The following is a 27436-nucleotide window of genomic DNA, read 5'->3' on the forward strand; positions in this document are numbered from 1 at the left end:
TTATTTATTTATTTTTTCTATGGGAAGCCTGCACCTTTTTTCCTGTGATATCCTGTTATGAAAAGTATATAGTTATTTTTTTATTTTCCTTTTGGTTAAACTACCATTCTAACTGAATGCAAAGATATGGTGTGAACAAGCCCAAAGTTAAAAATATTAAATAAAATATGAATTCAATAGAAATCTGCTTTTTAAAGGCTGAGTTCACAGTATTTTGATCAGTATTTTAGACAAAATCAGAAGTGGAACTGATACATAGGAAACTATAATTAGAATTATGTATTGCACCTTTTTTTTGTGTGTTTTAGACACACTCAAGGTTTTTGCTAAAATGACTAAAATACTGTGTATGAACATGGCCGTAGCTTTTATTTTTTATATCCTTTTTTTTTTTTTAATAGCTGCAACGATTAATCGATAAAATAGATTAAATTCAATAACTGGATTTGTTGTCGATGAATCCCGTTATCGAATAATCGCCCTATTTGTTGTCCGCAGTCAGGAGACTCTCGGCTCCACCCTCCGATCAGTGTTACCAGTTAGGAGGCTGCTGCTCCTCCTCCTAACTGTCTCCTCCCCTGCTGTCATTTTACCTGTATTTTCCCCACTCAGCCCATGAGAATCAGTGACCCTCCATTTTCCGCCACCTCCAGGGCCCCCGTGCAGTAGGTTGAGGCTCCAATACAGCACACACTCGCTATGCTGAGGCCCTGGCGGCCGGTGATCCTCCCAGGGCCTCCGTCCGTGTGTGTGCCTGCTTTGCCCTTCACTGCTATACACATGGGGGGGTATGTGCAGAGCAGACTGCAGACAGAGCATTGCATCCTAGTGTCTTCTACAGACCTTAGGGTGCTATGCTCTGCAGCCTGCACATACCCCCCCCCCCCCCCCCATGTGTATAGCAGTGTGTGTACATTCCTATACAGGTAGGGAGGGGTATGTGCAGAGTGTTGCACCCTAGTCTGTACTACAGACACAAGGGTGCAATGCTCTGCATATACCCCTATGTGTATAGCAGTATATGCATAACATTGCACCCTTATCTGTAGTACAATGTGTAGTGCACACCGCTTTACCCATGGGGGTATGTGCAGAGCATTGCACCCTTGTGTCTGTAGTAGACACTAGGATGCAATGCTCTGCACATACCCCATGTGTATAGCAGTGTGTGTGTGTGTACTACAAACACACTGCTATACAAATGGTAGTATGTAGAACTATTTTTATCTTACCTTCTCTCTTGGCCTTCCCCTTTCTAACCCTCCCCCCTTTATCCCTTCCTTCTTGTCTTTTTATTTATTTTTTTGTCGTCCTGTCGTTGTTTGTTTTTGTCTGGTTGTGATTCGTTAATCACTGCTCTGTTGGAGCCCAGTAATGGGCCTTTTGGAATTTACCCGGGAGAATTTTCTAGTCTATGCGTTGCCTGCCAGCCGAGCACTGTATGACGTGTTTTGCTTTGTCTTTCTCCGGGTTTTTGTTTTTGTATTTATTCACAGTTTATGCTACAATGTATCTTGTGGTGTTCTGATTTTGTATTGAAAAACTTTAATAAAAATTACAGTAAAAAAACTAAACAAAAACGAAAAAAATGGTAGTATGTGCAGAGCATTGTATCCCTGGTGTCTATACTACAGACACAAGGGTGCAATGCTCTGCACATAACCCCATGGGTATAGCGGTGTGTATGTAGTACATGAACACTGCTATACACATGGGGGGGTGCAGTGCATTTGCACCCTAGTATTTGTATTGCCGCTGTTTGGTCACATCACATACTTTTAATATGGTCATTGTACATAATTTTTCAAGTAGAATCAGCTGAACCCCTTTTTTTTTGGAATTTTTACATTTCTTTTCCGCTTGATCGATAATTAAAATAATCGTTAGTTGCAGCTCTACTTTTTTTGTTTTGTCATGCATTGTATTAGGATTGTATAAGTCTGCCAGGAAATGTAAAAATAACACCTTTTATATTACAGTGGATGATTCAGAAACCTTATAAAGTGGCCACGTTTTTTGGATGCATTGGCAAAGACAAATTTGGAGAAATCTTGAAAAAGAAAACTGAAGAGGCACATGTTGATGCCCGCTACTATGAACAGAGTGAGCAACCGACAGGCACCTGTGCAGCATGCATCACAGGGGACAACAGGTCAGCACACACCATCATACTATCCCTGAATTCTGTAGATTTATTTAATTTTTTGTGTGTTTTGCGTTGCTTTTATTTTTTTTATTTTTTTATTTATTTTTTAGTTTCTGCATCTGTGGTGTGTTATTCCTATAGTGTTGCACTTGCTAGTGGCATTATTCTATTAACTCGTTGCAGGGAAATACATCATTGCCCTGCTGAAATTTGGCACACGATTTTTGCGCAGTTTGTGCAATTTCAAAATAGACAACTTTGGCAAAAATGAATGTGAAATGTAGTGCTTAATTCTTGATTATGAAGTGGACAAGATTTATTAACCACCTTTTTTTTAAAAGGTGCAAAAATGATGTGCAAAAAAAAATGCTAATTCATACCACCTCTGCATTACCTTAGAAAGGTGTTATCCTACAGCAAGTTCTGAATGGATTTTTCATTTGTGCAAAATTTCAGTCTGTGCACTGTGTTTATAATTTTGGTGCAAGTAAGCCAAAAACACAGCAAAAAAAAAAAAAAAGTCTGAAGTGGCTGCACACAAACACATTGTTAAATCTCCCCCACTGTTTATTTGGTATCTCTTTTACATTACAGGTATATCAGTAAAGAGTAACTATCACATTCTGTCTTGGTGAAAGCTTAAATGGGTTGTCCAGGTAAAAGTAAAACTTAAGGTGGTGTAAGAATAATAAACATAATGGGGGGGGGGGAGGGGGAGATTTATCATTATTTGTCTATTGTAGACACAGTTCTACCCCTTTACACTCTTGTCTAATTTACACTCTTGCTCAGAATTTACTAAGGCAGTACAATACTTTGATAAATCTTGTGTAAATATAGAAACGCCCCCCCCCCCCCTCGCTCTACCGTACACTCCTTCTCTACCTCACAGGAAAAGTAGATGTAGGGATTTTGTTCTATTGCTTTGAGATCGGATTCAATTGAGGTTTTTTGCCCATCAAAAAAAAACGCCAGAAAAACTGTCCCAGCTTTTTCCTGCATTATCAGTTTTTCTTGCATTTTTTTTCTTGCGTTTTGCTGGTGTGTGGAAACAAAAAATGTACTAAACTTTTTTTTTTTTTTCTTCTTCAGAATTTAGATATGTGAATGCGGAGGACTTTCAGATTTGGTGGATTGCGGCGATGAACAGCATTTATTTTTTTTTTAAATGTCAATAAAAGGGTTAACGAGGGCTGTGGGGGAGTTTTTTAAATAACATTTTTCTCACTGTGTTTTGTTTTTTATAATTGAATTTAAATGCTTAGTAGTAGAAGGCGTCCTGTAGACAAAATCTATTACTAGGCAGGGGCTTAGCGTTAGCCCACAAATTAGCTAGCGTTAACCCCCAATTATTACCCCGCTACCCACCGCCACAGGGGTTCTGGGAAGAGCTGGTACCAACAAGCCTGGAGCGTCAAAAATGGCGCTCCTGGGCCTAGGCGGTAACAGGCTGGCATTATTTAGGCTGGGGAGGGCCAGTAACAATGGTCCTCACCCACCCTGGTAACATCAGGCTGTTGCTGCTTGGTTGGCATCTGGCTGATACAGAAAAAATGAGGGAACCACACACTTTTACTTATTTAAAAAAAAAAAAAAAAAGCATAAGGTTCCCCCTATTTTCAGTATCGGCCAGATACCAACCAAGCAGCAAAAGCCTGATGTTACCAGGGTGGGTGAGGACCAATGTCACTGCCCTCCCCAGGCTTAATAACACCAGCCTGTTACCGCCTAGGCCCAGGAGTGCCATTTTTGACACATCAAGCCTGTTGGTACGACTCTTCCCGGCACTCCTGTGGTGATGGGTACCGGGGTAATAATTGGAGGTTAGCGCTAGCTGATTTTGGGGCGAACGCTAAGCCCCGGCTCAGTAATGGATTCCGTTTATATGACGGCTTCCACTACTTACCCTGAAAATTCAATTATAAAAAAACAAGACACATTAACCATTTTATTGAAATAAAAAAATTTAAAAAAGCTGGTCATCGTCGCAGTCCACCAAATCTGACGAAGTCCTCCGCCTTCACGTATCTGAAATGAGAAGTTATATAGAAATATGGGTTAGTAAAAATGTTTGCGCTCTCCCCTGGGAAGAGCGCACATAATGCAGCGTGTTCATGAACGGGGAGCCTCCAATTGTTGCTAAACTACAACTCCCATCATTGGGGAGCTCTAGTTAAGCAACAGCTGGAGTCTCCCCGTTTGGGAACACACTGCCAGAAAGGCTCTGTTCCCATTATGCAAAATGCATAATGTGAACAGAGATCTGTCCCTCTGCCCTTGGACTACTTCTCCTATCATGGGACAGAGTATGTCCCATGATGGGAGTAGTTTTAGTACCGCAGCGCTGCTGAGGGATGGCACTTGCACATCCCCCGGCTGCGGGACTTATAGGACTACTACTCCCATCATGGACACTCTGTCCATAATGGGAGTTATAGTCCAGGGGCTGAGGTGCAGATCACACCGGGTCATTCTGCAGAGACCCCCTGTGATCCGCATTTAAGTTAACAAGCCGTCGGTATATGCGTCTACACTGCACTGCCACCGGCTTCTATATACACTGTAATAATTCATAATTCCCAGCCAACGGGAGCTCTGATTGGCCAATAGCTATCCACCAATCAGAGCTCCCGTTTTCCGGTGGGGATTATGAATTATGACAGTGTATATACAAGCCGGCAGGCAGCACGATGTAGACGCATGTAAGGCCGGCTTGTATAGTTAATAAATGCGGATTGCAACAGGTCTCTAGATAATGATCTGCTGCGATCCGAATTTAAATTAAAAAGCCGTCGGTACATGCAGCTACACTACACTCCTATATACACTGACATAATTCATAATCCCTGCCGGAACACGGGAGCTCTGATTGGTGGATAGCTATTGACCAATCAAAGCTGCTCTCTCCCATCAGCGGGATTATAAATTATGACAGTGTATATAGAAGCCGGTGGCAGCGCAGTGTAGACGCATGTACCGCCGGCTTGTTATCTTAATAAATGCGGATCACAGCGGGTCTCTGCGGAATGACCCGGTGCGATCTGCACTTCAGCCCCTGGACTATAACTCCCATTATGGGCAGAGTCTGTCCATGATGTGAGTAGTAGTCCTAAAAGTCCCGCAGCCGGGGGATGTGCAAGTGCCATCCCTCAGCGCTGTGGTACTACAACTACTCCCATCATGGGACAGACTCTGTCCCATGATAGGAGCAGTAGTCCAAGGGCAGAGGGGCAGATTACTCTCCTGTAATCCGCATTTATTAACTATACAAGCCGGCGGTACATGCGTCTACACTGTGCTGCCGCGGGCTCCTATATACAGCTCTTTTAATTCATAATCCCCGCTGGGAGCTCTGGTGGATAGCTATTGTTCAATCAGAGCTCCGGTGTTCCGGCGGCGGGGATTATGAATTATGACAGTGTATACAAGAGCCGTTGGCAGCTCAATGTAGACGCATGTACCGCCGGCTTATATAGTTAATAAATGCGGATCGCAGCGGGTCTCTGGATAATGACCTGCTGCGATCTGCATCTCAGCCCCTAGATTATAACTCCCATCATGGACAGTCTGTCCATGATGGTAGTAGCAGTCCTTACTGTGTCAAAATAGAGACTTTGGTAGGTGTCCTCAGAGGTGGTGTATATTTGCGCAAGAAAATGCTGTTTGCGCATTTTTTTGTGCAAAAAAAATGCAGTTAATAAATTTGATTCTACAGTAGAAAGTGCTATATGGTAAACATAACCGTAAACAAGGGAATTAAAAATTATATCAAAATTTGTGCATAAAAAAAGATGCAAAAAAAACTAGCGCAAATTTTTGCGGAAAAAGATACAAAACCGCTCTATATACAATGATAAATTCTCCCCAATGTACTCTCCTCCTACAGTCCCCCACAGTAGCTGCTTCAATGTTCCCAGACCACTGCTGTTCTCCTCCTTTTTTGTTTTGTCCCAATCACATCATCAGCCAATCTGTGACTGGTAAAGGACACCCGGTGGGTTTGGGATGGCTCAAGAAGAACCCTGAAGATGTGGGGGACAGGAGGTGGTGAGTATAGTAGGCTTATTATTTTTACACCACCCCAGCCATGAAGCAGATTTTTCTATTCCCCAGGCAACCTCTTAAAGCATATGTATGAAATACAGTTTCCTTGTCCGAACTGTACAGAAAAGGCTTAGGACTTGATACCATAGCTATAACACATAAAATGCAGGTTGTGTTTTTCACTGCTACTGCCAACTTCGGGAGAGAGATACAAAACCTTTATAATAATAGTGATGCTATAAAAGTAGAAGGCTTCTTTACCCTATCACCCATGACAGCACCCCTGGAGAGGACCTCCCACCATGGGACAGGAAACCTGGATAAATTTGTACCTCCTCCTCTCCACCCTCAGTTCAGGTTTCTTGTCCTACGGATATGAAACCTGGAAGTATATTCTGACCTCTTTCTCCGGTATCTTGAGCTGCGGGCCCCTGTTGCCTCAGGTTGTGAGGGGTTTCCCGGCCAGCGTAAGTCTCCACGGGAGCCGCCGGCATGACTGCTGTGGGGTCGGGCAGGGTCCGGTCCAGGTTCTGCGGTGTTTCCTTCAGGAGACACCATGGAGTCTGTGGGTCGGGTGGCCAGCTCTCCCGTCTCTGCGCGTCCTCCGCATGTGTGCGTGCACATGCAAAGGGGACGTGGCACACTGAGATGACGTCAGGGGGGGATGCGTCACTTCCGGAGGACACGCAGGCGGCGTGCACGCAAAAGTTTAAAGATACGTGAATTCCGTCTGTCGCATCTCCTGCGTCCAGAGATCCCACCGACTGCAGCAGCCAGCTCCTGCACCCGTGCGGTATTCAATACTGCAGTGTATCCTGAGTTGGTGCCTTAATTCCGGTTTTGCTAAACCGAAGACCTTCTCCAGCATTCCTGATCCTGGGAAAGAAGGTGGACACGCTAAATCCAAGATCTCCAGCCCGGTACTACAGCTTCCTTGGTTGAGACCTTTCCATGTTTTCATCTTTAATGGCTAATTGGGGTTATCATGTGCTTTATTGTAGGTAGATAAAAGCTCTGAGGCCCCTAGGAAAGTGTCATCTAAAGCTAATAATAAGGAATGTGCGCAATTAATAAACCTGCTTGATTCCTCTTATAAGAGAGCCATCTGTCCGTGTGTAGATGCCTTAGTTGCCCAGGAATCATCTTCATTAGCGCTAACCATCAAAAAGATGATTAAGGATGAACTTAGGAGTTCTCTGCAGGGCTTAGGCCTAACAAACAAGAAGGATACGGCTGCCCTTCCTGCCCCGTTATCCCAATCCCCCTCTCATGAATCCATTATAGGAGAGGAAGGGGAGGTCTTGTCTTCTGATGAAGAGATTGAAGATTCTGATTTTATACCCTGGATTACTTGTGAGGATACGGAGCAACTTATTAAGGCTATCCGTATTAATACAAATATGGAGGAAAGAGCCTTTGTCAGCCGAGGATGCGCTCTGAGGGTCTAGGTCCTAAAGATAAGTGCACTTTCAGTCTCCATAATAAAGTGAAAGCCCTCATTGACAAGGAGTTAAGTCAGCCAGACAAAAATTCTTACCTGACTAAATATCTAGAGAGAAAATATCTATTTCAGGAAGAAGTCACAAAAAATTGGGATAGAGCCCCCCTTATTGATGCACCTGTGGCAAAAATTTCAAATTTTTTTTTTTACCCTTTGAAGATCTCGACTCCCTCTCCGATCCTATGTATAGGAAAACCGATTTGTTAAATAAAAAAAACCTAGGAAGTAGCAGCAGGTTCTCTTAGAGCATCAGTAGCCTCAGTTTGTGAGTCTAGGTCCCTAAGGGTATGATTAGCACAACTTAATTCTCATATAGAGAATAAAACTCCTAGGCAGGAAATTCTTTTCCTGTGATTTCCAAAGCTGCAAATTTCCTAGCAGATTCCTCTGTGGATCTTGTTAAATCCTCTGCTAGGTCTGCAGCTTTGTCAAATTCAGCCAGGAGAGCCATCTGGCTTAGAACTTGGAAAGGGGATGTCACATCCACGTCTAAACTCTGTGCTATCCCTTGTGCAGGTGACCTTCTCTTTGGGCTTCCTTTTAGGGTGCGTTCACACTACGGAATCTCCGCTCGCTGAATGCAGTGCTCGCGGAATCCGCGCAAAGAAAGAACAATTTCAGCGGTGGAAATTCTGCAGTGTGAACGGGTCTCGCGGAGACCCATTCACACTAATGTTAAGTTCACACCGCAGAATTCCGCTCGCGGAGTTTCGCTCATGGAATTCCGCGAGAATTCCATAGTGTGAACGATATTCTCCTAAAGGCTTCTGATAAGAAGGGATTTCCTGTTTCCCCCAAACAGTCCGTATCTGCATTTAGTCAATCAAGTCAACTATCATTCTAATATTCTCAAACTGTGTGATGGTATTGATCGATTTAGAAGATGCTTACTATCACATACCAGTCCATTCCTCACATCAAAAGTTCCTCAGAGTGGCGGTGTTCTTAGAGGGGTAATGGGTCCACCTTCAGTATACAACTCTACCCTTTGGGGTATCTCAAGCACCCAGAGTGCTTACAAAAGTGATGGCGGAGACAGTTGCCTTTATCAGAACAAAGGACATTCTTATAGTCCCATATCTGGATGACTTTCTTATTGTGGCGAGTATAGAAGATCTGCTTACCCAACAAATACAGTCTATAAGTTCAATCCTCAAATTCCTAGGTTGGAACCTGAACCATAAAAAAAAATAAAAAAAAAACCTGTCTTGTCCCCTCCAGGACCTGTCAGTTTTTGGGAATATCCCTAAACTCCTCAAATGTCAACCCTGCCGCCAGTGAAACAGCTATCGCTCTGAGAAGTTACTAAACCTGTTTCTATCCCGCACTCCTTCTTTCAGAGAGGCAATATCAGTCCTGGGTCTCATGACAGCAGCAATTCCTGAGGTACGGTGGGCCCAGTTCAGGTCAAGAGAGCTAAAGCTAGACATCCTTTCTAATTGGAATGGTGAAAGTTCATCCTTGAACCAAAACTTCCTTCTATCTTCCAAAACAAGATTCTCCCTCAGGTGATGGCTAAACCCACAAAATCTTTCCAAAGGAGTTCCCTGGTTTCCCTCCTCACTGGTGAGAATTACAACAGATGCCAGTCCTTGGGGCTGGGGAGCTCATGTGGATCGCAGTCTTCTTAAGAGAAAGTGGGATCCACATCTGGTTTCTTCCTCCTCAAATTACAAAGAGCTCTCGGCAGTCTTTCAGGTGCCTGTCACAACAAGTAAGAGGAAAGGATGTCTTAATCTATACAGACAACACAACCACAGTAGGGATCGACCGATTATCTGTATGGCCGATATTATCGGCCGATAATCACGATTTTGGGCATTATCGGTATCGACAATTACCTTGCCGATAATGCCCCGCACCGCGACAGCCCCCCTCCGTAGTGCTGGGCGGTATACCGGTATGGATTTTTGCCCATACCCCTATACCGGTCGGGCCCCTCCCTCACCCTCCGAGTCAATAAAAAAATTCAACTTACCCCCCGTAATGGGGGTGGTCCGGGCCATCCCTCCTTCCTGTAGTGTCCGGCGGCATTCCGGGTGGAGGATGAACCGGTCCGGGCTGTCCTTCTCCGGAGGTCATCTTCTCCACTCCAGGCAGGCTCCGGCCTAGTACGCTGCATAGGCGCCGTGACGTCAGGTGCGTCGCTGCGCACGGGCGCCTATGCAGCGTACTAGGCCGTAGCCTGCCCGGAGTGGAGAAGATGACCCCCGGAGAAGGACAGCCCGGACCGGTTCACCCTCCACCCGGAATGCCGCCGGACACTACAGGAAGGATGGATGGCCTGTACCACCCTGACAGGTAGGGGGAGAGAAGCAGGTGGCGGCGGCAGCGGCCTATGGCACCGCAAAAGCCACTGCAGTGCATTGATTTAAAGCGCCCGCTTTAAATCAATGCTCTGCAGCGGTGTCGAGGGGGGGATAAATAGCCGATAACTTATACCGGAATATCTGTATAAGTTATCGGCTATCGGCCCTAACCTCAACCGATTATCAGTATCGGCCCTAACCTCAACCGATTATCGGTATCGGCCCTAAAAAAAAATATATCGGTCGATCCCTAAACCACAGTGGCATACCTCAATAAGCAGGGGGGTAACAAGGTCCAAACAACTTATGGACCTGATGTCTCAGATCTTTCTCTGGGCAGAGACCCGTGTGTATTCCATTCGGGCAGTACACCTGAAGGGCAAAGAGAATACCTTAGCAGACTTTCTCAGCAGAAACAAGATGAGCCAGTCAGAATGGTCACTGAATCTCGAGGTCTTCGGCATGATAAATCACAGATTTGGAGCCTTCTCAGTAGATCTATTTGCTTCAAAACTAAACAAAAAGCTTCCAAAGTTCTACTCTCTAAATCCTCTGGATCATCCATCTGCAGTTGATGCTTTCTCTCAGTCCTGGACAAGGGGAATAGGGTACGCTTTTCCTCCCTTACGCCTAAATCCCAGCAATCCTAAGAAAGATTCAACAGGACCATGCCAAAGTCTTGCTCATTGCTCCCGTCTGGCCTTTGAGACCCTGGTTTACCCTTCTGAGGACTCTGTCAGTGTGCCAACCATGGATTCTTCCAGACAGGAAAGGTCTCCTCTTGCAGGGCCCAGTTATGCATCCTCCATCCCTGCATCTACATCTCACGACCTCGATGCTGAAAGGCTAATCCTCAGAAGGAGAGGCTTTACGGATGGGTAATTAGCACCTTACTTGTAAGCAGGAAGGAAGTAACTTAAAAAATCTACCTTAGATCTTGGAAAGAGTTTCTAAATTTTGGAGGTGATTGGAGTGGATCCCCTAGGTGAACCTACTATCCCTGTTATTCTCAGTTTTCTACAGAGAGGATTAGTTAGGCCTCAGTCCCAATACTCTCAAAGTTCAAATCTCTGCTCTAAGTTCCTTTTTTATATTATAATTTGGCTGACAGCCTCTTAGCAAAAGATTCCTAGTAGGAGACTCCAGACTCTGTCCTTCAACTAGGTCCTTAGTCATGGCTCATGGCTCCCCCATTTGAGCCTTTGGAATCTGTTACCATTAAAGTTTTAACAATTAAACTTGCTTTTCTCTTGGCCATGACAAAACCCCTTGGCTATCCCTCACCTTTTTACTTTGTATACTTTCTTTTTTTCTGTGCATGTTGTTCTACCTCTTGCTCCATAGGAGTACTTTATAATTGATATTCCTAGTAAGAACTGTAAGGATGGCACTCACCATGTTTGGCTGAATAAATCGTTGCTTTATTCGTACATCTTGACAAGCTGCATGGTGCAGCTAGAATAAAGCAACAATTTATTCTGCCAAACGTGGTGAGTGCCATCCTTACAGTTCTTAGGGTGCATTCACACCACGTTTTGTACATACGGGTGCCGGATCCGTCGGGGGGAGGGGCAAACTGGGCGCTCCCGTACCCCGGCCGGATCAGCCCGTGACTCCTTTACTTTAACGACCCGACCGTATGCGGTTTTGGACCACACGGTTTAGGTCCGGCTAGGAAACCGCATACGGGTCATAACTGAGCCGACCGGAGTCAATTTCCCGGGGTACTGGAGCGCCCGGTTTGCCCCTCCCCTCGCCGGATCCGGCACCTGTATGTACAAAAGGTGGTGCACCCTTACTAGGAATATTGTATGGAAGCGCTATGTGCTAAACAGGATAGAGCACCACCGGCTTCGTTTTGCACTACTCCCACTAGCACAATATAGGCTGTATGAAAATTTACTGTTGTAAAGACATGGAATATGTCTAGACTAAGTACATAACATACCATGTGTCTTCATTGATGCAGTAATGTGATTGTAGATATAAAAAAAAAAAAAAAAGTTGCTGAGTAACTGACCTCCGATGCACAACAAAGTCTTGGTATGAAACAAGATAACTCCAAAATTTGACTTGATCTTTCTTGTTTCCAGGTCTCTAGTAGCAAACTTGGCGGCTGCTAACTGTTATGATAAAGCAAAGCACCTTGACTTGAAGGAGAACTGGCAGCTGGTGGAAAAAGCTAAAGTTTACTATATAGCAGTAAGTGCATTTATTCAGAAACTGAACATTTCTTTAAACAAAAACAATGTCACAAAGGAGGTATGTTGTTTTGGACCCACCTCTATAAGCCATTAGTAGAGCCTACAAACAATGACTACCATGTAGCACTTCATTTTTATATATTTATTTTAATGTGCAGCCATAAGGAAAAATATAGTAATTTGCCAATTACAATTGGGAGTCAAAACTATTGGAGAATCATACCTATTCTATTCTTTTAAAGTACCTGCACAATTGGCTTGTAAATTACATGACTTGATACAGAGGGCCGAAAGCTTTGGGTTTGTGGTTCCTCAATCCTAGCAACTATGAGGATCACAGAACGTTCACACAAAAATAATCTGCTGCAGAATTCGCAAGCAGAATTTCTATTGTTAAAAACCCGCAGCCGTTTTATGTATGTGTGAATGTACCCTAAGGCTGTGTTCTTTAGTTATAATACATGAAGAAACTGAGGTCACAAAATACTGCTTAAATTGAAATATAAATTTTATTAAATTTTAATTCATAAAAACAGAAGGACAGCAGTCTGAAAATCTGAACGAAAATGAGGGCCACAGTGAATCGGCCGGGCAATCAAACAGAGAGCTTTGTATAGAATAAAATTATATCTGGGAGCACTTATTAATGCATCTTTTATTTGGGGAGCGGGACAGATTGTCCTGATCGTTACTAATAACCCCACAATGCTATTAGCAACAGCCCCTTGGAAAAGGTTACGAAACGGCATTGGGGTACAAAGCCGCAAATATGAGTAAGCACTGAGCACTTTATTACTACATTAAGTATTTCATTGTTAAGTAGCGGTATTTGTACTTGCTAGATATGCACCTTATAGTTGAATAGCATTGTTTACATTCTAAAAGTACACATGTAGTAGGTGTGCGGCACTTTACTAATAGCATTGTGGGGTTATCAGTAACGATCGGGACAATCTTTCCTGCTCCCCCAAATAAAAGATGCATCAATAAGTGCTCCCAGATATAATTTTATTTTATACAAAGCTCTCAGTTTGATTGCCCGGCCGATTCACTGTGGCCCTCATATTTGTTCAGATTTTGAGACTGCTGTCCTTATGTTTTTATGAATTTAAATTTAATGAAGTTTTTATATCTCAATTTAAACGGTATTTTGTGAACTCAGTTTCTTCATGTATTATATCCAATTTTTGTGTTTTTCCGCTATTTAGGATCAATCTAGACACCATGTAGCTATGAATGCTATACATATTAACTGGTGTCAGTTGAGATTTGTTTTCTCTTGTGTTAATAATGTGTTCTTTAGTTGTAGATAATTTAAATCTTTACTGTTAAAGCAGAGAGACTGTATTTGCATGAGGAGGTCATGGTCAACTCAATAAGAGAGTTCAAAAGGGGCCTGGATGCATTTCTGGAGAGTAACAACTTTACAGCTTATAGATACTAGATCCAGGGGTTTATTATTATAGCCATATTGCAATTGGAAAGGAATTTTTCCCCCTCATATTGGTTTTTGTCTTCCTCTGGATCAACAGAGACCCGTTCACACCGCGGAATTGCGTCCGTGGAATTCCGCCCGGAAATTCCACGGAAATTCCGTAGTGTGAACGTACCCTTATGAACTATGTTACATTTTAATTAAAATAACCTTTTCTAGTTAATTCTTGGAGAAGTCTCTAACAGAGAGATTGACTTGATAGATCTCCCTGCATCGTGAATGTTTTCTCAATCTGCTCAATAGATGATATGAACATTACAACTAATTGTGTTATTAGCTTAGTAAGATTGTAGTGGTCTATCATTTTGACTTTGATATCAATCAGACCACATTAAATTAGTAACCAGTGCGGAAATCCAGGTAATTCCAACCTTTTTCTTGTACATAAGTTGCACTATGGTTTGGAGTGTGTTCAGGCAGGATCAAAATATCACCAGACCTCTGTTGTCTTCAATGTATCGGTTTCTGGGAAAGCTTCAACTGTGTAATATTAAGTGTTTTGGGTGGTATTTCGTACTGTACTGTGATTATTTGAGGTTTCTCGGGAGATAAATTGCGATCATCTTGTGATCGCTGGGTATAGCGTGCTCATTGCATGTGCCAGGCTCTATTATATATTTGAGTTTTAAGGCAAGATAGGTGCACGTGGAAGTTATCCTTAATCTGCTAAGCTCCTCCTGCTCTATAACATGCTGCCTACAGAATGGACTGCATTTTTATGACAACAGGTTCCCTTTAAATTGCTCATCAGCTATTCTAGATGGACACATTTTGCCTTGAAATGTGGCTTCACTGGCTGACTTGAGAAGGAAAGCCCTTAGCTCTTGGCCTTGTAACCAGGCAAATTAAGAAATATTATTAAACTGTCTTGTCAGTATGGGGGAATGTATCAAAACCTATGTAGAGTAAGAGTGATGTAGCAACCTTTCATATTACTTAAAAGGCCTCTGAAAAATGAAAGCAGCAATCTGATTGGTTGCTATGATCTACTGCTCCACTTTTCCTCTGCACAGATTTTGCTAAACCTCCCCCCTATATTTCCAGCTGCCAGATGGTGAAGGAGACTAACTGGTTATGTGGAGCATAGGGGTAAGTTAAAGATATATAGGGGTGGATTTATCATTCAGGTACACCACTCTCCTGACACTCAAAAGTAAAAGCAAACTTTTTTATTTAATTGCCACTTTATTTTGGTATGTCCAGATTTTAAACTCCTTTCTAGCTATGTGATTGATTTGTTTATTGAGCATATTCCTGTGTTAGGCTGGGTCCACACTACGTTTTGTCCCATACGGGAGCGCATACGGCAGGGGGGAGCTAAAAGCTCGCGCTCCCGTATGTTACCGTATGCGCTCCCGTATGCCATTCATTTCAATGAGCCGACCGGAGTGAAACGTTCGGTCCGGTCGGCTCATTTTTGCGCCGTATGCGCTTTTACAACCGGACCTAAAACCGTGGTTGACCACAGTTTTAGGTCCGGTTGTAAAAGCGCATACGGCGCAAAAATGAGCCGACCGGACCGAACGTTTCACTCCGGTCGGCTCATTGAAATGAATGGCATACGGGAGCGCATACGGTAACATACGGGAGCGCGAGCTTTTAGCTCCCCCCTGCCGTATGCGCTCCCATATGGGACAAAACGTAGTGTGGACCCAGCCTTACATAGATTCTAGCTGATCCAATTATTTATTGAATAGAAAACATTTAGTTAAAATTTGCCAGTAAATACCATTAATACAGATATCCCTGCCTTATCTTCACTTGCCATCCAGTAAACATCAGAGATCCCTTGAGTGTCAAATGTGGGAGTCCTGCTATGCTGCACAAAAGAGTGATGGAAGTGTTGGGGAGGGGGGGGGGGTGTCCCTGAAACACTGCCAAAATATTTGGTGGAAGTCTGTTGCTAAGGAACCAAGATTTGAGCGCTATTAATGACACTGCAAGCATATCAAGAAGCTAAGGCTCCGTCCCTTGTACACTCTTTCAGTGTTGTCAGAATTATGTTGTAAACCTTTGCAGTGCTTAGGGGGGAGATAAGAAGCCTCTAATGCTGTAATTATTTCTGAAATATTCTTTCTCCTGTTAACTTGACTCCCACCCCCTTCATGATTGACTGTAATTGGAGGTTGGGTACTGCGTATCTATCTCTGCTTTCCCACGCCTCTAATCACACACTCACATCCACATAATCCCCTAAGCAAAGATGAGGATTGTCCTTTTTTTCTGCAGTAGGTTCATAGCGTGCCTCTTGTAATTTGATAATGGTGACAGATGCAATTTCCTAGCTGCCATTTTACGTCAAGGCTTTATGCCATATGCATTTGCTACTTTGTTCTTCTTTCCTAAATGACATGATTTCTTAATGTGCCTGTAATATACACATTGCAGTGTAGCTGTTTGGGGTGGATGATAATGTAATATTGTTAATTATTACTATACAGCCTTTTTTATCTTGAATATGCTGTGGCTTAATTTCCCTTTGCTTTTTGTTTAAATGCAAGTTGCAAGCCACATGGCTCAATAATGTTTATTATTTTTACAAGGTTCAAACAATAATCTATACATGGATTTAAATATATATATATATATATATATATATATATATATACACACACAATAAATCTGTTGTCTGTACACTGTATCTTTCTGCCTTACAAGGAACAAGCATATGCAGTATCATTACCCTCTGCCTCTTCACAACAGTGGTACAGGCACAAGACATGCTTCCTTCTCTATCCAACAATGCACACCTTGCTAATCACACGCCACCAGCAATCTGTCTGCTTTGTAAAGTGCCCTGTGTCCCTAAGGCAAGAGAGACAGCTGTTGCAGCCCTGTGTTTTGTGTGATTGGTTTATTCAATGGGCTGATAACCACCGCTCACTTACAGATGCATGTCTTTCTGGATTGTTACATACTCCTCTAATTTATAATGCGTCTGGTTTGTAATTGATGGACTAATACACCTGCACACCTGGAGAGAGAACTGTGCATAGTCTGTACAGCAGAAGCTCATGTCCGCTGCTGCTACAGTAATATTTGGCAATTAACTTTAATGAAACATCATCTACAGATTACATTACAAGCTTGAACACATTTTCTGAATTTATATAAATAAAACTTATAAAGGTGATAGTATGTGGACAACCCTTTATTTATGTCCATGTAGGTATTATAGAGGGGGATCCTGTGGGAACCTTTCCTGTTTGTCTGAACTGGGGGACCATGGCTGCCAGTCCATTTGAGTGAGCAACATGTCATTGGCTGCTGTAGAAGTGCCTGTCCATATGAGATAAATTTATGATTAATATTCTACACTTTGTTTTTGCTTGTCTTTTTTATTTAGATTTATTTTATGTTTACATTCAAATTTATGAAGCCACTGTGCCACACTTTGAATATGGTGGGAAAAGAAGGCATCAATGCATAGCATAGGCGAGCGAATCTGACACACGTTGCAGACGGAAGAGAAAATGCTGCGCTTTTCACAAGGTGTGCCATTGTGCCCTTCTGTATTTCTGCACCTTTTTGAAGAGCGTGCAATGCATACCACAAGAGATGCATATGAGCTTTATACTATACACGCAAAGCAAAAGTATTGTTATTGGTCAAAGAAAGTTAAAAAAAAAACAGTGCCCATTCAGAATTATTGTTTGCAGTGATGCCCAGACAACACTATTAATTTTAGACACATTCTTATTGTTGTACTGATGATCCAGTTGGCTGCTTGCAAGACACTTAATCACAGTGTATTGCACAATACTTTAGCCCTTTGGCATTGGAGGAATAATCCCAGCAATAAACGCTGAGCAGAAGGCTGGCGGGTAGAGTGTTGTAAAGCTTTGGCTGCATTTATCATCCATCCCAGATGACACCACCTATAGGGACAAGCAAAGAAAGATTTCATGTGAAGAATGTACAGATTTTACATGCTGTTAAAATGTAAATGAAACACTGATCAGAAATTACTCATCCTGCCTCAGGGCCCAGACATCTTAAATGTCGTTTTGTCCTAATTTTTCTTTCCCTGTTAAAGATATTAGACTTTGCTGGTCCATAAGGTTTTTGTCATTGAAATATTCTAACAAGCAGCTTTAATCATAAAAACTAGAACAAAAATGAAGGTTCTGCATAGAGCAAGTAGACCTTTCTGTAGTGCATGTGAGCAACTATAAATTGTTTCTTGAATGCATATATCACACATACTTTGAGAACACCTGTTTATAGTTTTATAAGGTTAAAAATAAAAACCATCAAGTTCCACTTGTGTCCCTACTGTGTTGATCCAGTGGAAGGCAACAAAAAACACTGACAATAATGCCAATTGCCCCATACCAGGGGAAAAATTCCTTCCCAACGCCAGTAAATCCCTTGATCAATATACATCCCTATAATTCTAATATTTTTAACCTGTGATGTTGTTAAATTACAAAATTCATGTGCGAGTCTCAAGACTAAAATGTGGTCCAGCGGATTCCACTACATAGTTGATAAAAATGTTATAATTTGAAGACCATCCATTACTAAAACATCATGGGTGCCACCAAACAAAGATGATACCAGAAATGATTTAGCTCCAAAACAGTCAATCATGGGCTAGCCTCTTATCCCCACCACAAAAAAATCGATCAACTCAAAAACTGGGGTATGACTTAAAAATATAAAATCACAATTTATTAGGTATAATTCAATAAAACACATATAACCCCTACATACAAACTGTACCAGTATTCACCTGTGACCGCAAAGGGAATATATATCACAGAGAATAGAAACCAAACATATATTAACCACAACCAATATTGCCCAAATTTACATCAGTTATGTACAATGACTGTTGCACCAAAGAAAGAGGCCCCTACTTAGTCAATTCGGGTGACCCCTTTAAATATTGCACGATTCTCAGGGTATAGATCACACGGGATATGATGGGTTAAATCCTGGAGGGAAGTCTGATATGTGCTATCCCTGCACTCCCTATCAATCCCTCAACGTTGTAGTGCAATCAATTCCCTATTCACACCTTCCCCTCACTGTGTGGCATGTAACTGGGGCACTTGTCCTAATAAGGACGACCCTCATGCCTCAGGACCCTGTCCCTGTACTACAATGGTCCTATCAGATAGTGTACAGAGAATATGAGAAGAAAGTGCTTACGTGCTTGTGCTATTTGTGCAAATTATTATGCCATAAAGGAATGCCTTTAGGAGAGTATTAGATATAAAGAACGAAAAAACCTGCTCTTCCAGGCTTAAGGAATGCCTTTGATAGTTCCATCTCGCGTCGAAGGGGCGATCTCCTTGTCCCAAAACAAACACATACTGTGAATGATGAAGTCATCCGTTTGATAGGGACCTTTGATAGTAGGCATACAGAAGTCAGGTCCATTTTGCAGAAATATTGGGACATACTCTTAGCGGATGAGGACATCAGAGACTTTTTGGGCGACTATCCACAACTGACCTTCACAAAAGGCCCCAGTTTAAGGCATATGATGGTACATAGCAATCTTTCTCCGAAAAGGGGACCGGGGATCTGGTTGGACTGGAAACCGAATAGTACTTTTAAGTGTGGGTCATGTGTGGCCTGCACTTCAGTAAAAAACTGTAAATCCTTTACGAGTTCATCAGACAAGGAGTTTAAAATCTTTGATTTCATCAATTGCAAAACCTCAGGTGTCATATATCTTGCTCAATGCCCATGCCCCATGGACTATGTCGGGAAGACTAGGCGAGAATTCATCCGTAGAATTAGAGACCATTAAAATATCTGTAATCAAAGGGATACTTCACTTTCAAGACATGTCCATCAGGTGCATGGGGGGGCCCTAATCTGGTAAAGTTCACTGGGATCCAAACAGTGGCGAAAGGCCCGCGAGGGGGTAACTGGGATGCAAAACTCAAAGTTGAATGTAAATGGATTTACAGGTTGAACTCGATGACACCTACCGGCCTCAATGAGGCATTGAATTTTTCTTGTTATATTTGATGCATCTGTTCTCTATCATATATGCGCCTTGATACATCTATTAACCACCAGCAAGGGTACCCTTAGGCAGGGAATAAGTTGTATGATGATACGTCACTAATGGATTTGGCAATATAATTGTAACGTGTATTGATGCTGCGATAGCATATCAGGTGTGGCAAAGGCAGATCCTAATAACTATGTGGGTCTGTGGTGAAGCATGGGCAGTTCTGGAAAACTCATATGGGGCTACTAGAAGTATATTGCACTCCAGTATGTAATGTGAATTTTGACGTTCTGCTATATATCTGAAACTGTAAGAATGCATGTTTGATATTACTAGATGGCTTCCACGTAGATCAATGGCATCCATGTCCCAATGAGAGCTGCTATTATTAGCATAAAATGTGGCTATAGCCACTGTCTCTTGCATATTGCCGGATGATAGGATGTGATATCTGATAGTCTGGAAGTTAATAAATTAGAAACATTATGCACTTCAGCACAGTTATATGAGATCAATCAATAATTGCACACACAGGAAAACTAGAATGCCAAAAACTATATGGTGAATCCTTCAAGTCTATGCCAGCCTGGGATAACACTGCAGGGATTAATCTTGCGCTAGAGGAGATGAGGGAGTTGTGATGTATCCACCTCTGTGTTCTGTAGACTGGCCGCTCAGTAATGCATGACCATATATGGAAGCTCTGACGTAGGGACGCGCTGAACGTCCCCATTGTAACATAATCCTACACTCCCCCCTCGCATCAGGGAAGCCCCGACGGTGAAGGGGAGGTCCCGATCCCGGCCCGAAGCAGTTTACTGGCTAGATGCCGCTGAGGGGAGGCGCAGGAAGACGTCACTCGGAGCGAGGTGTCTGGGAATCCATACACCTGCCAGAGGTGTTGCTCTTATGATGTGGAGAGAAGTGTAATTAGAGGGAGTGTGTTTAAAGTATAAAAAGACCGCAAAGGGTGAGTGGTTGCCACTGCCAATCCACCCTGTCGGGATATCGTGACCTTGACTGCAGGGCTGTGGAGTCGGTAGATAAATGTTCCGACTCCAACTCCGACTCCGGAGTTTTCTGTGCTTCCGACTCCGACACTCCGACTCCTCTGTATTAATATGTGAATGTATTTTATACATTCCTTGAAGTAAAGATACATGTCATTACCACAGGACTACTGGCTGGGAAGCCAACAGTCTACTGTATTGAACAGTTTGTGTGCTGATATGCTGCTGAAGATAGGGCAGTAGGAGGATCCAGGAAGGGGCATTTATTAAAAAACATGATTTCCCTAGTAGAATCCCATAGTCAAGTTTAAAGGGGTACTCCGCCCCTAGACATCTTATCCCCTATCCCCCGGGATCGCCGATGTGGCACCGCGCTATCATTACTGCACAGAGCCAGTTCGCTCTGTGCGTAATGACGGGCGATACAGGGGCCTGAGCATCGCTACATCACGGCTCCGCCCCTCGCTTCTCGGCCTTTTGGCTAAGATCAAGTGTAGTATCTGTTCTTATCTGTTTTCATGCTGGTGGGGATGGGTGCTGCATGGAGGATGCAGGTGTACCAGGGCTTTCCGGGGCTGGTTCTGAGGAATCAGCTCGACGGCTGCCCCGATGTGACCTGTTCCCTCCGGGTCTCGCCATGAGGCTGAGAGGGTCTAGAGCCCGAGGTACTTTTGTGCCTCGGGGAGTGGTGACCCCGAGGTGCCGAAACTCACTGGGAGGATGCACTGACTGAGTTGAAGCACGGGCACCATAATCTCTTCACCTTGTGACACTCACCTCTTGATTCCCGGCCTTCTGGCTAGGATCAGAGAAATTTTTATAGATCCGGCCGGATGTCCGGGCAGTATATCTGCACACATTCACTTATTTATTTTTTGTCTCACTGTGTCACTTTTTGCGTGTTGTGTGTTCACAGGATTTGTCAGGATGCGGTAGCCCTTCTGGGTGTCCCTCCTGGCGGTCTAGGGGAGGTGTGTGTGGCCATTAGGTTCCGCACCTCCCTGCAAACACCCCGGGTACTCCTGCTTTGGCAGGGTACCTACCGTTATCGGCTCTGCGGGCAGATACCTTGGCTAACGCCAAGGGGGATGCCGGGAGCATTTGTGGTCCCCTAGTAGCTTCGGCGAAAAGGGACATCGAACCTGGAACCTCGCAGGTACCTTTTGGTCCGGAGGCGAAGGGTAAGGTTTGTTAGGGGGCCTCTCTCCTATCGGAGAAGGGCTTGCGTTAAACCGCATCCTTTGTGCACGTTTTTTTTGTGTAACACTTTTTCTTGCACTTTGGGTGAATCGAGAGCACGTCCCTCGGCATAAAAAGAAAAGAAAAAAAAAAACAGCAAGCCATTATACCAGGGAGGAAGCTGCAATATGGAGATTTTAGAAACACATTGTGCGTGGATTACTGAAATGTGGTTAGTTTCTTAAGCTACAAGGAGCTTAAAAATTTGTTTAACATTTTCTGTGGTTGGCACGGTCTTTCGTACACTTGATGAGTACACACGAAGTACAGAGTGAAGACTAGTGAGTGCCATTCAATCATTTTACATGGATATTTTTGGAATAAACAGCACAGAGCAGAGCCTTTATATACTGTGTATATATAAGGTTTTACTTATATAGGGTTGCGCTGACACATCTTTTACTTCAGTGGGTACTATGATTGACCACTCTATGTACATTGAGAGCAATTTGTTGATTTTCTTTTAGGCCAGGTTCACATGTTACATATTAGTTAAAATGTCTGTTGTAGGGTCCTCTCTGTACTACTCCAACAGTAAAAAATTGTGATTTTAAACTTAATTCACTTGGGGAACTGCACAGTAAACTCTAGACATGCTGTGGATATGTTGTGGATACCTCAACCTGTTTTACTGTAAATTAAGTCAATCCTTATTAAAGTATGCAACAAAATCTGCATGAATCACATTGGTTTTGCCATTGACTTCGATGCTGATCTATTTATTTTATTTTTTGTTTTTTTGTTTCAGCAATGTAGTATTTTAAATGATGCATGAGCCTGAACTTTCAGGCATTAGAATAAAGTAGATAAGTCGCTTGTTATATATGCTACCATAATCCTTTTTCACAAACTGAATAGACTCCCTCACCTGGACCATGGGTGTCGGACTATTACCTGCCCTCTTCTTAGGGAGTTGGCTAGCTCAGCATGTCTTTGTAATTTGATGCCAAATAGGAATAATAATGACCTCTGTTCATGCTTCTCGGCTGGCGTCCAGAGCCTATTTGGCTCCAGCAAGCTTCCTTTTGATCTTGGGTGTAGACTTGTGCACATTTAACTTCACCGCCCCACTTCGAGAGTAAATTGAGCCAAACTCCTTTGCTGCCCAGTAGATGACCTTATTTTTCCCTCTAATAAAGGAGGATAATTTAAATATTGTCAGTCATAAAATAGATGCTTATAAATGTGCATATCTTCTATTATCATATTTTCTTTTCTTTCCAATGTATTTCAGCTATTCCTTTTACGTCAGTGGTGGGATTTGACCTTGGTCTAGTATTTGCATATATAGGCCTGACATCTTCTAGTTTACTAAAACATTGACTGTACATCTGTCCCACTAAGAATATTCCTTATTTGCTATATATTTTTTTTCTAAATAGCAATTGGTCATTTGTTATTATATATGGTTTACCACATTAAACCTGAATATCCTAACTTAAGGCATACACAAGAGCTTCTGCTTTCTTTTATACCAGCCTGCACTTTACTATATAGGGCCAACAAATTTGCTGAAGTACTGGTGTAATAAGAAAATGTATTTCATGGTCCTGGATCGCACCCCAGTTCATGACCACATTCTGGATGACAAAACCACAATTTAAGCTGCTTCACCTAAAAACATTTTTATGTCAGTATGCTTTCTCTTCACACTGCTACATAGATGGGTCTACTTGGCATTGCTCTTTAACCTGCTTTGTATGTTTTATGTTACAGGTATAACAAAAAGCATTAACTTCAAATTAAAAAGTTTTGCAAGGTGCTCATATTATTTATATGATCATTGTTCACCAAGTTGTCTGCTGTCAGAGAATGAAAACATTATTATTTTATATTTGGAACCAAATTAATAGAAATATTTATAAAAAATAAAATAAAAAGTGTTAAAATTTTTGCTTTGCCTTGCATATAAAATAAAACTAAATACACTTCTTTATTTATTTTTTTTTTTTTACAAGAACATGTTCTTAAAGATACATTTTGTAAAATGTATATTTTGTAAACTACCCTTTGGCCAATATCAAGGATTTAACCCATTTGGGCATAGATTGAACAAGTTTTTGCAGTATTTAGCAGGGATGGGGAACTCCTATCGCCAGACGCCCGGGACATGCAGTTCCCGACACAGGTAGGTGAATGTTTCCGTCCCTTAGCCCTGCACGACAGCGCTCAGCAGTATGTATGGAGAGGGCCCGCTCCGTACGCTGCAGCTCCCTGCTGTTCTCAGTATACGGGGGCCACCGCTAATAGCCAGCATGCAGTGATCGCCGTGGCTGGCTACTAACCCTTTAGATCACCACTGTCAAAGCTCACAGCGGCGTCGAAAGGGACATGTGAATGCTCCCTGGTGGGCTAGTAGAGTGGACCCCCCACCGCAGCGCCATCCACTATAGAGGTGGAGCCTGGCTGGACTAGGCTTTATCAATGAATCGCAGAGCACATAAATTATAAATAAAAGTTTAAAACACACATTAACCCCTTCCATGTTAAAAGTTCAAATCACTCCCTTTTCCTATATAAAAACATGTAAACATAATAAAAGTACAGTATTTATCGGGGTATAACACGCACCCTCATTTTACCAAGGATATTTGGGTAAAAAAAGTTTTTTACCCAAATATCCTTGGTAAAATGAGGGTGCGTGTGTGTGCATGCGTATACCCAGATACACTGTTTCTGACCCTGCAGAAGCCCCCAGGAAAGGCAGGGGGAGAGGCCATCGCTGCCCGCTTCTCTCCCCCTGCCTTTCCTGGGGTCTAGAGCCCTGCTGCCGGCCCTTCTCTTCCCCTGGATATCTGTGCCGCTGCCTGTTTTCTCCCCCTGTCTATTGGTGCCAGCGCCCCATTGCCAGCACCGATAGCCAGGGGGAGAGAAGCGGCGCCGGCAATGGGGCAGAGGCGCCGATAGCCAGGGGGAGAGAAGGGGCGCTGCTGCCCCGTTGCCTCCCCCATCCCCGGTTGTATAATCACCTGTTGCCAGGGTCGGGTCCGCGCTGCTTCAGGCCTCCGGTGTGCGTCCCCTGCGTCGTCGCTATGCGCTGCGAGACGCAATGGGTGTCGCTGCCCCTTCTCTCCCCCTGTCTGTCGGCGCCGCTTCTCTCCCCCTGGCTATCGGCGCCGGCAATGGGGCAGCTGCACCGATAGCCAGGGGGAGAGAACGGGCAGCAGCACCGATAGCCAGGGGGAGAGAAGGGCCGGCAGCAGGGCTCTAGACCCCAGGACAGGCAGGAGCAGAGAAGGCGGCAGCGACGGCAGTTCATTGATTTAAAGCGCCGGCTTTAAATCATTGAACTGCAGCGGCTTATCCGGCGTATAACACGCAGATAGACTTTAGGCTAAAAATTTTAGCCTAAAAGGTGCGTGTTATATGCCGATAAATACGGTAAACATATTTAGTATCGCTGCATGTGTCATTGTACAAACTATTAAAATACAGGGTGGGCCATTTATATGGATACACCTTAATAAAATGGGAATGGTTGGCGATATTAACTTCCTGTTTTTGGCACATTAATATATGTGAGGGGGGGGGGAACTTTTTTCAAGATGGGTGGTGACCATGGCGGCCATTTTGAAGTCAGATATTTTGAATCCAACTTTTGTTTTTCCGATAGGAAGAGGGTCATGTGATACCTAAAACTTATTGGGAATTTCAAAAGAAAAATAATGATGTGGTTGGTTTTAACATAACTTTATTCTTTCATTTACATGTTTCTGACCACTTATAAAATGTGTTCAATGTGCTGCCCATTGTGTTGGATTGTCAATGCAACCCTCTTTTCCCACTCTTCACACACTGATAGCAACACAGCAGGAGAAATGCTAGAACAGGCTTCCAGTATCCGTAGTTTCAGGTGCTGCACATCTCGTATCTTCACAGCATAGACAATTGCCTTCAGATGACCCCAGAGATAAAAGTCTAAGGGGGTCAGATCGGGAGACCTTGGGGGCCATTCAACTGGCCCACGAAGACCAATCCACTTTCCAGGAAACTGTTCATCTAGGAATGCTCGGACCGGACACCCATAATGTGGTGGTGCACCATCTTGCTGGAAAAACTCAGGGAACGTGCCAGCTTCAGTGCATAAAGAGGGGAAACACATCATCATGTAGCCATTTCACATATCCAGTGGCCTACATGATGATGTTTCCCTCTTTATGCACTGAAGCTGGCACGTTCCCTGAGTTTTTCCAGCAAGATGGTGCACCACCACATTAGGTCCGATACAGGAAACGTATAGCAAAATCGTGGTGTGTGAACCCACCCTTATAGTTTTTTCTTTTTTATATTCTTTTATTTTTTTAACTGCCTATAATCTCTGTTGGATACATGATGAAAGTACCGTTTTCTGGCCAAGGTTAGGCTTCTTTCACACTGCCATTGTGGTCCATTTGCGCTCCTATTATTATTATTTTTTTTTTTTTCCCGAATTGTTGGGACAGGGCACTATGGGCAACAACAGGTGCCGATAGATCCCATTGACTATAAAGTGGTCTGTTGGGCGCCATTGTTTTTTTTTATAGCAGGAGCAATGCATTATTCACTCCTCATTTTGTAACTGCCGCTGCACTGCCGGGTCACAATGGCAATGTGAAAGGGGCCTAACACTTAAAGGAGAACTCCGGAATAGGAAAATTATCGTCCATATTGCCGGTAGTAAAAAAAATAAACAGGTACATACCTACCTTCGCCTCCGGTAACCGACTCTGGCCTCAGCCGCGATCCTCTTCCTGGTTGCCGGTGGTCGGCGAGTCATGCTGCATTTAGCCAATCACCAGCGATAGGCTGATCGGCAGTGTGACGTTTTCGGCCCCGGCAGAGTTTCGCAGCGGAGACCGGAGCCGGTTACTGGAGGCACCGGGGGAGCGAAGGAAGGTATGTACCTGTATTTTTTTTTTTTTTTTTTTTTTTTTTTTTTTTACTGCCGGCAGTATGGACGATCATTTTCCTATTCCGCAGTTCTCCTTTTAAGTTACATGATCCTCAAGAAAACGTGCCACTTCAACACCCGACTGATGGAAGAACATGTTTTAGACCGAGCACACAAAGCCTATATATCTGAACACTGCAAGGAACTTGTTCAATCTGTCTGAACGAGTGAAATCCTTGAAATCGGCTTACAGAACATAAATTTTACTAACTTTTCTATAAGAATGTTTTTCTTGTAAAACAAAATGTGTTTAGTGGTGTTTTACTATGCCTGTATTGAGATGCATGGCTAAACCAACAATAAAAGTGCTATTTTATTAATTTAGGCAACATTATAATGTTACATGCAGCTAGTTTCTGTCTCTAGGAGTGATCTTCAGTGCAGCGTTGTCTTTGAATGTAAAAAGGAGTATACTGTATGTGGGTTTTTTTGTGGCACAAAGGTCCTGAGAAAAATCCTCAACATTTCTAATATAACATAGGTGAGAAACATGAGTTCTTTTCTCAGTTCCGGATTGCAGCAAAAGAATTGTGCAAAAATGTAGTTGAGCCCAGGCTGAAATTTGTGGGCAAATGGAATCTTAC

At 43.1% G+C, this 27436-nt stretch overlaps 1 protein-coding gene and 1 pseudogene across 2 annotated transcripts in view; both read left to right on the forward strand.

Annotated features, from left to right (window-relative positions):
- Positions 1-27436, forward strand: part of ADK (adenosine kinase) — a 343651-nt gene that overhangs the window by 229151 nt on the left and 87064 nt on the right. For both annotated transcript variants that reach the window (XM_056531262.1, XM_056531263.1), the window contains exons 5-6: positions 1980-2152; positions 12094-12202. In XM_056531262.1, coding sequence (XP_056387237.1) covers positions 1980-2152; positions 12094-12202 — 282 coding nt within the window. The remainder of the gene's footprint in view (positions 1-1979; positions 2153-12093; positions 12203-27436) is intronic.
- LOC130283551 (U2 spliceosomal RNA) lies at positions 21145-21304 on the forward strand (annotated as a pseudogene).

This window comes from Hyla sarda, chromosome 7 (assembly GCF_029499605.1).
Source record: "Hyla sarda isolate aHylSar1 chromosome 7, aHylSar1.hap1, whole genome shotgun sequence".
NCBI lineage: Eukaryota > Metazoa > Chordata > Amphibia > Anura > Hylidae > Hyla > Hyla sarda.